The sequence below is a fragment of the Paramisgurnus dabryanus genome, chromosome 20 (genome assembly GCF_030506205.2).
Source record: "Paramisgurnus dabryanus chromosome 20, PD_genome_1.1, whole genome shotgun sequence".
Lineage (NCBI taxonomy): Eukaryota > Metazoa > Chordata > Actinopteri > Cypriniformes > Cobitidae > Paramisgurnus > Paramisgurnus dabryanus.
Genome location: NC_133356.1, coordinates 13507023 through 13524499, shown reverse-complemented (window position 1 = coordinate 13524499; position 17477 = coordinate 13507023). Strand labels below are relative to the sequence as shown.

Sequence of the window (17477 nt, the reverse complement as noted above, 5' to 3'; positions counted from 1 at the left end):
TTATCTCCCTCTTTCTCACTTGTCTTGTTCTTTTTTGACCCTCATGAACTGCAATATTGGATATGTCCCAGCATTATTATTTACTAAAGATTCAATTTTTAAGAAGTTTTTTTGGTGCACGAATCAGCCTGAAGTTCCCTCATGGTGTCTGTCAAATGCTCATTATGGTTAAATCCGAGCCAGAAACTCTGAGATCAACAATTGCTTGGCTGGCTGCAGTGGTTTTGTGGCAGTGAAATTGTTGTGATCTGTTTGAAAGACATGCATTGCCTGTCTGTACACATTTACAAATCAAAAAGAATTTCTGTGCCTGTCTGTCTGTTTCTCCACCGCTTTCTGGACCCCCCCCCCCCCGCAACAGGAGACGACAGGGCCTCCAGAAATCACCCTCCTGTTTATTTGAATTTAAGAGTCTGGGACAAGAGCAGCCTGCTAACAAGCTCCAGACCACCAGGCATGTGCAAACCATCACCACTGATTTTCCAGCACCCGGTCTGGGCTTTCTGTATCAGGTCTCCCCTTTCTTTTTCTCCCTGGCACTAAAATCTTTAAATTTGCTTGTTTCCTGTCCGCCGGTATATTTATTGCCATTGTAGACATAACAGCTAAACGCAAACAAAGTAAAATCCAACAACCACTTCCAGAGTTTCTTACAGTCATAAATGAAACAAGGTGAGGCTATATATATTGAATATAAATATTTAATTGCACACGTTTATGTGCCTTTTTTTTAGAAAAATACACGTTTCTTCAACTTTTAACATTTTTCATGCTAAAATAATATTCACACAAGGCTGTTTTGCTTTTTGATCATACATTTACAACTCTACATGACTTAATTTTACACCTGTATCATTCGAATTACTGATAGCTGTAAGACGCATGTCCAGTTTATGAAGCTAGACAGCATTGCTATCATCTCTGCTTTTTTCTGTCCCAGAACAGTTGCATAGCTGTTGTCATCAAGTTAAATACTGCATATACCACACCAGCACAAAAAAATCAAGCAACCTGAAGTCCAATCACGCATTTAAGATTGCACATAACAATCTAAAAAAAAATAAAAAACTCCCAGATGCACGCACACAAACACACTTATATAAATATATCTTTCACATTTACAACTGTACCACTTAATGTACAGAGACATTTTTGGTTTAAAATGTAAATTAATAGCTTGTGTTTTTATTATTGCTGCTATTGGTTTTAACTGGCATTTAGTTTGTTATCAGCTGCATATTATATTTCTTTAAAATAATGTTTTTTTACTTTAGCACTTATATGTGTACATATGTGTTAAAGTGTGTATGTGTTATGGCTTCCTATTGTGTATATTTAAATAATAAGTGTTTTTAATCTCTATGTGTGCATGTGCGAATGTGACCTTTAATGTTGAAATGACACTGCACGGCTCTAGAACATGGATGTCACATGACCACACACCCACCTGTCGGTTAAACTCAACTATTCTTGGCAGAAAATAACAGGTGACTCCCATAAAATATACATGTGTCCACACTCCTCAGAGTGAGAGAAAGAGTGATAGAGAAAATTACATCTCTCTGATGACTCTTCGGAGTAAATTTGGTTTCTGTAGTACCAAAAATAATGTAAACACTTTTTTAAAAGAAGTATGAAACTAGAGTGTGGACAGATATGATGAAATGCATATAAAGTATTATTGTATTTTACACAACTACTGATCTTAAACTGTGTGTGGAACAAGAAAGAGAAAAAAGAAAAGATAAAACAAACACTTTTGAAAAATATGCCCTCCAAATATGTCTTTGCATAGATTATCCAAACCAAACTGGATAAAATCAGGCGACAAATTCACCATAATAAATTAATACTTAAAAACAAAACATTGAAACCATAAAACTCAATCAAAAATAGTGTAAAATAATATTTTACCTCCTTATTTAAGCAACATAAGTTCATAAGTCAGTCATCTCTTCCTCTATATGAACTGTTTTTAGTTTAGTCAGTTTTTTCCCCTCTTCCTCCATTTCTCTCACCATCTCGTCCGGGACCTTCCCCCCCTCTGATACTGCACACAGGAAGTCACCATTTAGGTTTGAGGTCACATGGACATCATGACCTCTGAACTCACCGGTAATGTCTGTTTGGGCGAGTAAGGGAGAGCTCACTGTGAGAGTTGTGTACTCATGTTGGCTTGTCGTCAAGGTGGTGTTAAGTGAGGTTGTGGAGTTGTGGATGGGGTCAGAGGTGTTCGAGTAGCCCAGGTGAGCAGTCTGCTCCAGGTGAAGTGCAGGGTGGTAAAGGTATCCATCGGCACTTTCCAGGGGTTCCTTCTTTACATTGGACAGTACGTGTGAAGCAGCCAGGCTGTAAAGTGCTGTGCTGGGCTCGAGTGAGGTCAGTCGCAGTCTGTCGTGCTCCTCCACCTCATCCAGATGGCACAGAGATGTTCGAGCAGAAGCATTACTTAATGAAATAGCACCTGATGATGAGAGGGGAAAAGATAAAGCTCTTAAACTCTCACACACAAGGAAATAGAAAAACATCACCTTTTAAACTGAGGATCAATGACAGTAGGCTGATTCATATGTTTGTTTTGTGGGTTTACATAATTGTGACGTATAAAATAAATAAATAAAATATCAGTCTGACTTACCTTGTGTAACAGATGAGGTTGATGAAGATGATGGGAGTTGCAAAGGAGGAAGTACCACTTTGTTGCTAAGCAGCGAAGTCCCATTGCCATCAGGCACTGCTCCTTGTACAGTCACCAAGTTGTAGTGCAGGGCTCCATTAGTCGGCGTAGTACCGAACGACAAGCTAATCGTTTCGGCCCTGTCTCGGACAGACACTTCTTGGCTCACATTTTCAGCTTTCACATCTGCCTCTGTCCCATTTATGCTGCAGTGAAATGAGGTGTATGCCCCTTTATCCTGCTCTGCAGACCTGCAAGACAAAGGCTGGAGTCCCACGTTCATACCACTGAAGAGCATGTGTCCTGTCGAAGAAAGGAAGGGGGTGCCATTGTGGTAAATGGAGGTGGGTGTGTTTATCGAAACTCCGTTAAAGATGACCGAGGGTGGGGAAATGGAGCTCCTGCTATCTTCAACCTGCTGGATGATGACCCCGGCCTCCAGAGCTCCAGAGCAGAGAGGCACGGTCCCATCGGCACAGGTCGACATCGGACATGGGGACAAGGATTCTTGTCCTTTACTGCTCTCATCCTCTGTACTGTGATTTCCATCTGACTCACTGAGAGAAAGAGAGAGAGAGAGGGGGGGGGGGGGGGTAAGGCACAGTATGCGATCTCCCTTGGGTTTGCCTCGTCTTAAGATCTTTATAATTAAATTAAAGGAAAAGTTTGGCCAAAAAAACATTTTCTCCTAATCAACTCCATATCCATCATTTTATATAGGCTTAATACATATAGGTCCCAAAATGTTTAAACTCACATACTTCCATCAACATGCTGCCATATTTGGAGTTATCGCTCTAATATACTTGTTTTTGTTTCAATTTTGCCAAAATATTAATAGTTCTCTAACCCACATCTTTCTTTTCTTCAGAACACATTTTTTAACTCACATTTGGGTCATATGGAGTCATTTGGATTACTTTAATTAATGATGACGTTTATGATGAATATATGTGTTTTTTGTGCAGCGTTGCCTTTAAAATGAGAAAAAAAAACGTACTTTGTGTTTAACTGAAGAATATGAAGTCATAAACATCTGTGTGGCATAAGGATGAGTAAGTTATAAAAACATTAATTTTTTGTTGACTAAGTTAAATGACTTTGATTGTTAATTCTTTTAGTAAATATAAATCATTTTCCTTTTTTTGCACCACTTATATTTTTATTTTAATAATGTGTTAAAAATACATAGCAATATTGTATTCCTTATTGTAACTTTAAAAATATAAAATCTTTGTTAAACGATAAAAGTGTCCAGATAAACTTTTGTTAACAGCTGTCTGATTTTAACCTTTTATTAAAACCCTTCCAAATAAACGAGTGACGCAGCTATGTAGACAAGAGACGGGGGCGCGCAGAGACAAATGGGGAGGTGGGTGTTCACTAAACACCACAGGACCCTCTGTAGATCACACCTAATGGGTGTCAGCTGTATTCCTGCCTTTACTACTTTACTACTACGACTCTTTTTTAGTACTTTTACACACCATTTGGCGCAAGTCCTATGGCGACACAGGCTCGAGATCACAGCGTGATTTAACAAATGGTAAGCTTTATTTACAAAGTGTCCTTAGCCAAACGGGGATTGGTCACAAGCAAGGTTAAATTTAGCCTATATTTTGGAGTCAACACACAATCCAATACAACACAAAATTACATATGATGATATTTCACAGTAACTTCAGCTGTTCAAACATAAATTGGTGTAGTTGAGTGAGAAGAGCTGCTGCGTATCATGAATGACTGCAGCAGCTGCGCGACTCTGACAGGACTTTACAACTCCAGTGTGTCTAACAACAACATCCTCAAACACTCAGCAAAAATGTTTTATGCATTTAGATTTTAGAAAAAATACTGTTTGGGGGCTGACAGGACACAATTTTACCTGGAGAAATATAAAGCAACGACATCAGCTTTCTGTGAATGGAAAAAGTTGTATTATGTGTGTTTAAGGGAGGTCACCTCCGCCAGGTGTGCCTGAGCTTTGTTCATAAAAGACAAATGCATTACAGCAAATCCTGTATACAGTGTGTGTATGTGTGTGTGTAAGAGGTTATATTAAAATGGAGTGCTGAAGAGGAGGTTTTCATATTCCCTCTAGCTAAAAGAAAAGTAAATAGTTCAGAGTGATTTATATGGTGGGGCAAACCTTTCGCGTCAATGGATCCCAAGTAGGCCTACTCACTCAAAATAAACACACACACACACACACATACAGGAGGTAGTGACTCACACGATACATTGTACGCACACGTTTAGTCCTATTTTAGATTGAAGTCTGTTTCCTATTAAAGCATTAAACAAAAGTGCCTATCAATGCGCATTGATTGAATGAAAATACTTATATTAGTCATCTTTAAAATAATATACGAGCAGCTTCAAGTTTCTGAATATTTACGCACCCAGGACACTGTTATGGTTTTACTCAAATCTGTCAAATGGGGGAAAATAGCTGTATACAAGAGAAGAACTGAACATTTGATTCAAATGAAAATTTTAATAATATATTTGTAACATATATAATATTCCTTTCATAGCCTACCAGTTAATTATTTGATATAACTTCAAAATATAGCCTAACTTTTGCTTACCTTTTGCACTGTGTCTCTGAGGGGTTTCTGTCTCTCTGCCTCCTGTTTTTAAACCAGTTGCTGACCTGTGTCAGGGAGAGTCCTGTGATCTTGGCCAAATTCCTCTTCTCGGCTGGTGACGGGTACCGGTTGTGCTTATAGAGGTCCTTCAGCGCGTTCCTGGAGCGCTCTTTGAAGCAGTACACCGTCTCCTCTCCATCCCAAATGGTCCGGGGCAGGGGATACTTCCGTCGCAGACGGTATTTATCCACTGCGCCCAGCGGTCTACCGCGGGCTTTCTCCGCCTCTGTGTACCGGGCTTTGTACCACAAATCCTGCAGGGCTGAGTGGCACGAAGGGCTGAAGCTGTGGCTCTCCAAAATGCTGTACAGCTCCTGGTAGCGCGCCTGATGGAAAGCCACCAGCGCCTGCGCGCGTAGTATACTCTCGTTTCCGCGCAGTAAGTCACTCTGCGGGAGAGACCACAGAAAACGGGAGAGCCGATCCACGTTGCCTCCCTGCTGAAGCGCTTCGCAAACACAAGCAACCTGCTCCGGTGAGAAAGCCAAAGAGGTAGCTGCTGTGGGTGAACTGTGCGCAGTCAAAGAGTCCATAATGGGCATCTTGCGCTCCGATGGAGAAGACTGCTGTTGCCCTAAAAGCATCACAGTGGAAGTCGGAGTGTCCCGGGATTGCTCCCGACCCTCCGCGGAGATCTCGAGAGGCTCCGCGCACTTCACATTTTCCTTTTTGATGTCGCCCGTCACTGTCACTTCACTAGAGGAAACAGACATTGTTTTTAATCCTCGGATTCCTTTAGTCTATCACCACGCCTCGTTTTTACCAAAGCTGATCAGGTTACCCTTGCGCCATGCGTGTGATATCGGGTGTCTCTGTAAGTGGATAGCTTTTGCCTTTCCTTCCAGTGTGACTTCTTCTCAGTCCGATAGTTTGGGGGGGACACATGATTGGCTAAACAAAGATCCAAAAGGGGCGGGGCGACCGCAGGCTATTAAAATTCAGCTGTCACTCAAGTGTGACGTTTTCCCGCGGCTCACCTGCGCTAGGTGAGAGCTCGGTCGAGTCTTTTGTGTGCTGCAGTATGTTTACTCTGAGCTCAACAGAATTTAGACTGCTCATGGAGATACAAACGACATTCAAACGACACAAACATTCAAAACGACAAGCCCTGCCCTTCAGCTATTCCTCTACCAAGCAGTTGTTATAATATCCCTTATAAAAATGTATCGTTGTAAACATGGTAATATCTTTAAAACACTAACAAGCAGTGAGACGTTTGCCGGGACAGGGGCGGAAGGACAAAAGGGGCAATTTTTACTTTGTAACTGACGCTGATACAGATGTAGCTAATGATAACATCAGACAATAAAAAATCCCTAAATATTAATATGACTAAATAATATTTACTTTTTTTTTCAAAACAAAATACTGAGAATAAGGAAGAGAATTATGTGTAAATTATGTTTAATATTGTTGATATTTAAAAATTAGTTTTTATAGATAAAACAGGAAAAACATGATTACTATGGTTTACCACAAACAGCTTGTTGCAATAGCTTGGCCATGTTATTTATTAGTAAGAATGGTAATGGTATAATCAATGCCAAAAATATGTTTTTTACTAGCCTATAATAAAACCATAGATAATTTTCATAAAAGTAAATATACCACAAAACGTAAATGTTTCAGTAAATAACTAATACTCACTGGACTGGTAGTGTTTAAAGATACATTTGCTTTATTTTTAATACACATTTAAAGGTTTTTTAGAAACCTTTCTTTCTTTCTTTCTTTCTTTCTTTCTTTCTTTCTTTCTTTCTTTCTTTCTTTCTTTCTTTCTTTCTTTCGATGCTAGCACTGGATGGCTCGAGCTTGGATAGGAACCATGATATTACACATACTTGTTTCTCTCCGGACCGTTTTGAATGTAGCACTGCGGTGTACGGTAGTGTCAATTTTTAGTTGATTACTGTTTATTTTTGTACAGACCGACTCCTAACAAATAGTAATAATAATGGATGATCAGGGATGCCCGAGGTGCAAGACAACAAAATACAGGAACCCATCTCTGAAGCTGATGGTCAATGTGTGTGGACACACGCTGTGAGTAAATGCTGTCAATCTTTGTAACTTACACATCTGACCAAACCTGCATTTAGCAAAATAGTGTTTTCACGACACGTGTATCTCCCACTAACTATTATCTGGTTTTATGCTTTTATCACTGCAGAGGTTTACCGTGTTGTAAATGACATAAAATGAGTGACGTTACCATAGTAACTTTAACTATATAACAGTGTTACGGCGAATATTGTTGCTAATGTAAAACCACCAAAATAATAAGGTGTGTTACATTACATGACACATGCAAACCATGCATGCACACAGGTGAATAGATGCTAGCCATATCCCGCTTGATCTTCCAATATTGTGTGTAGCATAACCCCAACCATCACAGAAAACGTAATTGTAGCTTAGATTTTCAATTAACAACATTCTGTTTGATTTATAAACTTGTTTCCTCATGGGGACCTCAAAATGTCTCCACAAGGTCACAAAAATACTGGTATTCCTATCTTTGTGGGGACAATTGGTCCCCACTACGTGATAATTACCCCCCCCCCACACACACACACACACGGAAGACTGAAATATAATTTACAAATAGGGGAGAGCAGAGCACAAGTAAATTTTTTCAGCCTTTTTGCATCTCTGCTACAAATGAACACTTAACGTTTGTTTGTGGGACCTACTGTCACTTTAAAATTACACCGAAAAAGTGACAGGAGTGTAAATGTTATGGTTTGTTGTAACAACTGCTAGGTTATTTGCTTAAACACAAATTGTTCAATAAAATTCTGTCTATTTACTAAAGGTGGATATTGTTTATATATCTGCCTATAATGAGTAGATATAGCTACACATTCATTCATCCTTGTTTTATGCATCAATTCATATAAATAGATTTTTTTGAAAGGGCTGCACAATTAAGACAAATAATCATAATTGTCAATTATTTCCCAAAATATTGCATTAACAGTTATTATTTTGATTAATAGTATTTTGTTTTTATTTCATTATCATTGTATACCTGAGGCTTAATTGTAACACTGTGTTACAACTTACCCCGCGGTGTAAAAATGTTTTCAACCCCAGCTATCACTTACTAGGAGTTGCTGACATGTTTCAAAACGCTGTTATGTATTAGGTAACAAGACAGTGATTAAAATAATATAAGGTTGGATTTGGTAACTTACAAACCCAACTCAGAAATCCAAAAAAGCATAAGATAAAGAAATTTACATCCATGCAAAACATTAAAACTTTTTCAAAAATCCAAAGGAGATCATCTTCTGACAATAAGAGAGTAGTAGTCTTCTGATCTTTACAACAACATCTGGAATCTTGCTTAGGTGCCTTCCATTTCAAATTATCATTGCTGAATACTTTCTGAATGCACTGTAGATATAAGAATTCAAAACTTACCGTCTCTTACTTCTACCAATATGGATCAATGATTTTTATGATTTTCATTTTTCTGCACTTCGAGCTCCTCATCAGATTCCATGTTTTGAGGTAAACTTAATGCTTGGCTATTTTAAAAGCGTCAGGAGCCGCCACCTCCTTTTATGTCATTGCATTGACCTAAGCTGCGCATTTCAAAGCACATTAGTGTGTCTTTAAGTGTAATAGACCAATATGAGTTCACGTTTTGCATCTGAAGTCATGTGACACCTTGTGCTCCGGTTGCCCTTGACTTGCAGAGAATGCAAGGACTCACCGAGGACTGCTGACCTAGGACTTGGAGACCATATGAATATATTACACACTGATGACACACAGTGGAGAGTCTCAGACAGTCCAACATGCTCACACTATGAGTACTTAACCTTTATATGCAGAACATCTGATAAATGATAGTGACCTGTGAGTAAATACAGTTGATAACATGTTGCGTGACTGTGAAAGCCTGACCTGCAGGACTTCATAGAAGGACACAAGAAGGTGTGTGTGTGTGTAAGACTATTTGTAAGCATGTTTGAAATGCAGGAGTTTGCAGATTTAGTGTGCGTGATGGAGTAAGTTGTGCTGAGTTAGTGAAGTGTAGTAACCTCTCAGCATGCTGACAAACACAGATCAGGGGTGGAAGAGCAAGCAGAATATGGCTACTAGCATCTATTCACCTGAATGTGTGTGCATGCATGGTTTGCATGCATCATGTAATGTAACACACCTTGTGTTTGTTCAGGTCATGGGTCAGGGAAAACTGGTCTTTAACCTCTAAAATTGGAAACGGGAACAATCTGACACAGCACAGCATGGTTTCCACCTTGAAATCTTACTGTAAACGTGTGATATCACTCTAAAAATAGCCCCTTTCATGGAAAAAGAGAGAAACGAAGACAGGGAGAAATATTGGAGCTGGAGATTACATATTTATATCCAAGAAAGATTGTTTTGTGGTTTATATTTATAATAGCCACACAAAGCAGATCAAAAGTATGTTTTATTCTGCATGTCCGGTTTGCATATAGTTAAGATTTATGTCACATTGCACCTTTAAAATAAAGATATATTGTATTGTATTGTTAGCAAGGTATTTTCACATGTTTCCAAAGAACACATTTTGCAACAATGATGTTTAATTGCAAAAAAAAAAAAAGAAAGAATAGAAAACAAACTGTGGAAAAATGCTGTTTACTGTATTATAGTTAGAAACTTAGCACATCCATAAATCTCAGCCCAGATTTAATGTTGCTTTCGGAGACACACATGCACACAGTGTTTTGTCAGTCCTAATGTGCATGTCTGGTTTGCTTCAAACCTGAGCTCCCATCATCACCCCACAATGATTGAATAAGACCATCGTACACCCACACACACATCAGGCCTCTGTTTTATCCATTAGTCTAACTTATGGCTCGGTTTGGAAAGTTTCTGGGTCTAAAATTCACCCACTGAAGCAGAGAGATGATTGAAATGTGTGTTTGTGTTCTTCTAAAGGTTTTTCCAGGAGATTTCACATTTCATTAGTATTTATTTTGACTCGTTCTCTTTCAGCAGAAATTCTGCCAGTATGAGTAATCCAGCAGTAAAGAATATGTGTGTGTGTTTCAGGTGTGAGAGCTGCGTGGAGATGCTCTTTGTCCGCGGCTCAGGTAACTGTGTGCAGTGTAACACTCCTCTTAGAAAGAGTAATTTCCGCGTGCAGCTCTTCGAAGATCCAGCCATCGATAAAGAAGTGGAGATCCGCAAGAAAGTCCTTAAAATGTACGTGAAAAATAAAGTGTAAAAGCATGTTAATCCAGATATTTTATTAAAATGTTTTTAATTTGTTTCTTTTTTTGTCAGTTATAATAAGAGGGAATTCGATTTTTCCTCTCTGAAAGAATATAATGACTACCTAGAGCAGGTGGAGGACATTGGTGAGATATATGCATTGTTTATTTGTTCATAATCATAGTTTTATGTTCAGTTCAGTTACTGATTTTCTTTTTTGTATGTGTCCAGTGTTTAACTTGACTAATAACGTAGATGTTGAAAGGACCAAGCAGATAATGGAGCAGTACCAGCGAGAGAACCGGGACATTATACAGAAAAACAAAGCCAAACTGGTAAGTGTGTGTGTTTGCCTGTGTAGTTATGATTTGGGATATGAACGATTTCACATATGAGAACCTCATTTAGGTGGAAATGGATTATAAGTACTCTCTTTTAAAAAAAATAAAAAGGTACGAAAGTAGTCACTGGTACTTTTTAGAAAAGTCCTAATATGCACCATTTGAGGCACCAATATGCACATTTAAAGTGTACACACACATATACTATTCAAAATCAAACTTTTAATCTTTTGACAGCCCTACTATTAGGTCACTACAGGCCAAAAACATGCAGGTTAGGTGAATTGGACATGTCAAATTGGTGTGTATAGATCAACTTGTGTATACACTCACCTAAAGGATTATTAGGAATACCTATTCAATTTCCCTAGCCTGGCTCCGCCCTCCTACGTGCTTCCGCTTAATTTTCATTTGCTTCAGTACTACGTCTGGGACTGCTGTGTAGAGTTTTGTTTTCTCCTGCAAAAATCTGCAGGTCCAATCAGCGAACAGAGGGGCGTGGCTAAGAACGATGACGTTGAGGTCGTGCGTCAGTTTGAGTTGGAATTCAGTAATGGCAGCGGAGAAAGACGTGAGAAAAGCTATTCGGTCCGTTGTTGCAAAACTGCCGAATATACAGAAGTTAAAGCCAGAGCAAGAACAATGATTGCTAAGTTTTGTTGGTCTGATCATTCGGACTTGTTTTTTCCGTCCGGTTTCGGCGCATGACATACGCCATGACCAAACGTTAGCGATTGGTTATGGCAGATTCAGAGTGACTCTGGGCAGATCCAATAGTTTTAAACTTCAACAGAGGACCCTCCTTAACGGAAATAACGCTTTGCAATGGAGCGTGGCCAGACTCTCTGTACAAATGAAATGAATATACGAGAGTCTGGTTGGACCAGGCTACAATTTCTCATTAATGCAATGGTGTTATGGTATGGTGGATGTTTTCTTGGCACGCTTTAGGCCCCTTAGTGCCAATTGGGCATTGTCTAAATGCCACGGCCTACCTGAGCATTGTTTCTGACCATGTCCATCCCTTTATGACCACCGTGTACCCATCCTCTGATGGCTACTTCCAGCAGGATAATGCACTATGTCACAAAGCTCGAATTATTTCAAATTGGTTGCTTGAACATGACAATGAGTTCACTGTACTAAAATGGCCCCCACAGTCACCAGATCTCAACCCAATAGAGCATCATTGGGATGTGGTGGAACGGGAGCTTCGTGCCCTGGATGTGCATCCCACAAATCTCCATCAACTGCAAGATGCTATCCTATCAATATGGGACAAAATTTCTAAAGAATGCTTTCAGAACCTTATTGAATAAATGCAACGTAAAATTAACGCAGTTCAGAAGGCGAAAGGGTGTCAAACACAGTATTAGTATGGTGTTCCTAATAATCCTTTAGGTGAGTGTAGATTAACTGCTTTTCTCCCTGAATATATCCATAGATGCTGGAATGGCACTAAGAATAAATAAATAATTACTTTTATTATATTCTATTTTGTTGTATTCTGTATAGCATATTAGGCTGCCTTCAAGAAGAAAACATCTGAATAATCACAAATCCATCTCTTTTTATTAGACACGTGAGCAGGAGGAGTTGGAGGAGTTGTTGTTACAGGAGCAGCAGGATTCAGAGCAGAGGAGACTGGAGACCCTGCAAGAGGAACAGAGACAACTACAAGCCAAGAGGAAAAACAAACAGGCCCTGCTAGATGAACTGGTACTGTACACAGAAACATACTTGGCCTGTGTTGTGGTTTTGGTCTTTTAGAAAAGACTCCCCTAAAATGTAAATCTGATTGGTGAATCAGCCTGTGCATCAGTGGTTATCAAATATTTCTTAAAATTAATTAAAGGATTTGTCTATTTTCTTAAAAAAATCCAGATAATTTACTCACCACCATGTCATCAAAAATGTTGATGTCTTTCTTTGTTCAGTCGAGAAGAAATTATGTTTTTTGAGGAAAGCATTCCAGGATTTTCCTCATTTTAATGGACTTTAATGGACCCCAACACTTAACAGTTTTAATGCAGTTTAAAATTGCAGTTTCTAAGGACTCTAAATGATCTCAACCGAGGCATAAGGGTCACAAGGGCCAGCGCAACCTCACGTAATACGTCATTACGTCAAGAGGTCACGGATGACGTATGCGAAACTACGCCCCAGTTTTTACAAGTTTGGAGAAAGAGGACCGTTCCGATGTTGTTGTATGTCAAATGATACTAATTAATGTCTTTGTGTCAGTTTATTGTTTAAAATGGTCCCCAAATGTGCGTTTCATATATGTAACATGTGACCTTTCCACATCATTATGCAAATACGTGAGGGTGCGTCACAGGACCGGAGGAAGACGAGAAGTTTTGGTTTAAAAGTGAATATGTTTTTATTTTTCTTGCCAAAAATGACAATCGTTTAACTAGATAAGAGCCTTATGCCTCATTTGAGATCATTTAGAGTCCTTTGAAACTGCAATTTAAACTGAATTAAAACTGTTACGTGTTGGGGTCCATTAAAGTCCATTAAAATGAAAAAAATTCTGGAATGTTTTCTTCAAAAAACAAAATTCTTATCGACTGAACAAAGAAAGACATCAACATTTAGGATGACATGGTGGTGAGTAAATTATCTTTTTAAGAAAATGGACTAATCCTTTAATTTATGAATTTTCTGTGTGGGGGGGGGGGTGCGTAGAGAGATGCATCCTACACAAAAGGGGGGGGGGGGCGCATTCCAAAAAGTTTGAAAACCACTGCTCTACATAAAACTGTAGAATTTACAGACACATACACTGAAAAAAAATTGAGTCATTCAATTTACTCCATTTTTTAAGGTAAGTGGTTGCAATCAATTTATTTAAGCCACATTTTAACAAAAAAGTCAAAAATGTAAATTAAAAGTAAATTAAAATACAATAAAAACTTTTGTTTAAATGTTGCTTAAATAAATTTATTGCAACCACTTACCTTAAAAAATTGAGTAAATTGAATGAATCATTTTTTTCAGTGTACACTTTGTAATTAACTTTCTTTTGTAATTAACTAATTTGGTTAGTGCTTTGACAGTTTGAGCTTTGGTGCTCATGCAGATAACAGTTTGAGTCATTTCCCCACCCGTTCTTCTTTCTAATCACTTAATTGGCAAAAATGCCAGAAGGAAATCTGAAAAGCATGTCCTGATCTTTATGTTGTATACGTTTACAGGAGAGTTCTCAGTTACCTGCGGCTATGCTTTTGGCCAAACATAAAGATCGAGCCGCTCAACTGGAGACTCGGATAGAAAAACAGAAGCAGAACGTCAAACCAACAAACATCTTCTCTACTGGAATACTGATGGTAAGTGAACAACACATGTACACTCTCTTACCAAAACTACAACTGAGCCGTCAGTAGTAGACTTTCTGAATCATTTGTAGTATTTCATAAACCTCTATTATCTGTTTATGAACGTTTGAACCGTTTTTTGTGATAATATTGTGCTGAGTACACACAGACACGCCGAGGTGTTTGTATTAGCCAGTGTTTGAATATGTTGTGGGAGTGTGTGTCTGTGTTTATATAATTTTTTGAGTGTGTTGTAAAACAGGTGAAACTGGTTTGTCCTTAAAAAACACTTTAGCGGTCACTTTAAAGGACACAGACCTGAATCAACATGTAGTGAATGTGCTGCAAAAGTGTGAGGGAAGTGTGTGTGTGCCATATGAGAGTAAAAAACAGGATAAGAGTTTTCTTTGAGGAATTGTGTGTGGCACAGGAAAAGCATTGTTTATGTGTGTTTAGATTTCTTTCTCTGCAGGAGCCACTAATGTTATGTTATATTACATTTTATATTGTAGTGTTATATATAACTCATGCACACACACACACACACATAGGGAAGCAATGTGAGACACTTAGAGAGCCAGTAAAAGCTTTAAGGTAGAAATAGTATGCTAGTGGACTGTATGTGTGTCTGTTACGGGGCATTGAAAGGACATTGGCTCTCACTTGTGTTACTTAAGATCAGTTAATGTCAACTAAAGAGACCACAAAGCTCACATTAATCCTGACCGAAACTGTATGTGTGTATTTGCTAGTGTTACACAGTTAATTCAGGCCTCGATTAAGTGTCTCTTACATTTCGATTCGACTTGTGTGAGCATAGTTTGTTCGGCTGGAAATATATCTGTGTGAAGTTTTTCTTTTTTGCCCAAATAAAGGAGAATGGTGTGAGTATGTGATCAGTTTAAGATGTGCTGATCTGAGATGTGTGTTAAGGTCAGAGAGGTGCTGATAGACAGTTTATATTTGTTGACCTTGGAGTGTCCTAAAGACCTGCATAGTCAGAAAGAGTCCCAACACCCTCTCGCTTGATCCCCAGGTGAAAAACACTTTTGACGTTCTCTCTCATGATTTAATAGAAGACGACTTTTTCTTGGTTGGTTTTGGGACAGTTTAGCAATATTTACCAACGAAAAACATGCTATGATGATACTGGATATTATTTTGTTTAGTTTTACCGTGTTCTGCGCCTAGTTTTCACAACTGTACCAGAAGAAAATAGCCATGACAAGGGTTATTTACATAAAGAAGTCCTAAACGTGTAGGACTGTAGTAAAACCACAGCTTGTATAATTCTGTAAGCCTGCAGTCAGAGACAGAGTACTTTTTTTTTTAGTAAATTATAAATGGACTTAAATAAAATGATAGAAAGATGTATAATATGGTCCCTTCCAGATTCAAGTTTTTTGGTCTTTTTCCCGAAACTGATTGGATGGCATCATTTATAACCAGGGCTTTAAACCAGATTTTTTTTCCCAATTGGTTCGTTCTGAACAGAAACAGTATTTTAATGTTTTCGGTTCAACTCTAAAATTGACGTTCGTGAACCGGTTAGAACAAAAAAATTAAGTTCCTGAACTGGTTAATAATGTTCCATGTCGGCTGTGGGACATATAAATAAGAAGGCTGATTATTAGGACATTAAACTTAAACTATTAGTCTACATAATTTTCCTTAAGTCTCTATCTTGTCATCAAACATTAAAAAAGGCTACATTATGTAAGGGGCATAACTGTAATTCTGACATGCCTACATTTGTTTCAGCATTATACATGAATTAGGACAAGGAGAATTTCTGCCATGTCGTTTATTGGCAAACAACTTAAAGGGATAGTTCGGCCAAAAATGATATGAAACCCATGATTTACTCACCCCCAAGCTGTCCGAGTTGCATATGTCCATCGTTTTTCAGACAAACACATTTTAGGATATTTTATAAAATGTTTTAGATCTTTCAGTTGATTAAATGTAATGTTACGGGGTCCACCCATAGTCCACGACCTTCAAGTCCAAAAAAAGTGAGTCCATCCTTCACAAATTAAATCCAAACGGCTCCAGGATGATAAACAAAGGTCTTCTGAGGGTAATCCGCGCGGTGTTGTTGTAGAAGTATCCATATTTAAAACTTTATTAACGAAAATAAATACCTTCCGGTAGCGCCGCCATCTTAGTCGCGTCCGCATTCAGGATGAGAGCTTACGCAGCCTACGGAGGTTACTCTGCTGCTGCTCTGTGCCCCCGCCCTCCGAATTTGTCATACGTCACTAAGAAAAGTGCGTACACTACGCTAATACTCTCTCCTGAATGCGGACGCGACTAAGATGGCGGCGCTACCGGAAGGTATTTATTTTCGTTAATAAAGTTTTAAATATGGATATTTCTACAACAACACCGCGCGGATTACCCTCAGAAGACCTTTGTTTATCATCCTGGAGCCGTTTGGATTTAATTTGTGAAGGATGGACGCACTTATTTTGGACTTGAAGGTCGTGGACTATGGGTGGACCCCGTAACATTACATTTAATCAACTGAAAGATCTAAAACATTTTATCAAATATCCGAAAATGTGTTTATCTGAAAAACGATGGACATATGCAACTCGGACAGCTTGGGGGTGAGAAAATCATGGGTTTAATATCATTTTTGGCCGAACTATCCCTTCAAACAAATGTTTTATTAGAAAAAATACTGTGGTATTTCAAACTACGTTGGTTGTATGTGTCCTGTCAAGAACAGAAAGATTGTTTGCTTGCTTTTTGAAACTCGTCTCTCCGTGTATGCACTTTTGAGTGCACTTAAACATGCGCACACACACAGAAGGAGGACGAATTCCAAACGGCGCTTAGGGAAGATGATGTCGCTCCATATAAAGTGAAAATTACATTGTTTTTCAGTGCTTTATTCGCCAAATGTATTTTAATGGACTACAGTATGAGTCGCACATCTCTCTCTCAAGTTTATACATCAAGAGTTCTGATCTGAAGGGCATAGGGATAATCACGTTTGATTGGAGTTGGACTGGACACATTCAACCACATGTGAACCGCATACAGAAAATTACTCACTTTAGTGCCTTTTGCGGTTAAATTGTTTAAAATCACTTAAGTGTTAACATTTGCAAACCTTTGAAACACATGCAAATCATCAACTTTCACCCTATTTAAATTTGCGTATTAATCCGCATATCACATATGAGCCGAACCGTGGGTCGTGATCTGTACGGATCTCGGATCAACTGCGATCCGTTAAACCACTAATTAGTATTAAAAA

The 17477-nt window shown here is 38.6% G+C and overlaps 2 protein-coding genes across 4 annotated transcripts in view; one reads left to right on the top strand and one right to left on the bottom strand.

Moving 5' to 3' along the window:
• Positions 1-683: 683 nt before the first annotated feature.
• six4a (SIX homeobox 4a) lies at positions 684-8855 on the bottom strand. Of its 2 annotated transcripts, XM_065296508.1 has the most exons (4): positions 8755-8855; positions 5269-6024; positions 2639-3234; positions 684-2464 (listed from the first exon to the last, which is right to left on the bottom strand). In XM_065296508.1, exons 2-4 carry the CDS (start codon positions 5910-5912, stop codon positions 1938-1940), a joined length of 1767 nt encoding a protein of 588 aa, XP_065152580.1. In that variant the 5' UTR covers positions 5913-6024; positions 8755-8855; the 3' UTR covers positions 684-1937. The 2 variants fall into 2 exon arrangements, with proteins under 2 accessions (XP_065152580.1, XP_065152579.1); XM_065296507.2 differs by lacking the exon at positions 8755-8855 and having other exon boundaries at positions 5269-6041.
• Positions 6124-17477, top strand: part of mnat1 (MNAT1 component of CDK activating kinase) — a 24707-nt gene continuing 13353 nt past the window's right edge. The window contains exons 1-7 of one of the 2 annotated variants that reach the window (XM_073812895.1): positions 6124-6142; positions 7256-7371; positions 10387-10539; positions 10621-10694; positions 10780-10883; positions 12468-12608; positions 14090-14221. In XM_073812895.1, coding sequence (XP_073668996.1) covers positions 7283-7371; positions 10387-10539; positions 10621-10694; positions 10780-10883; positions 12468-12608; positions 14090-14221 — 693 coding nt within the window. In that variant the 5' untranslated portion in view covers positions 6124-6142; positions 7256-7282. Of the gene's footprint in view, positions 6143-7166; positions 7372-10386; positions 10540-10620; positions 10695-10779; positions 10884-12467; positions 12609-14089; positions 14222-17477 lie in introns of those variants that run through there. The other variant, XM_065296511.2, reaches the window with a different exon arrangement.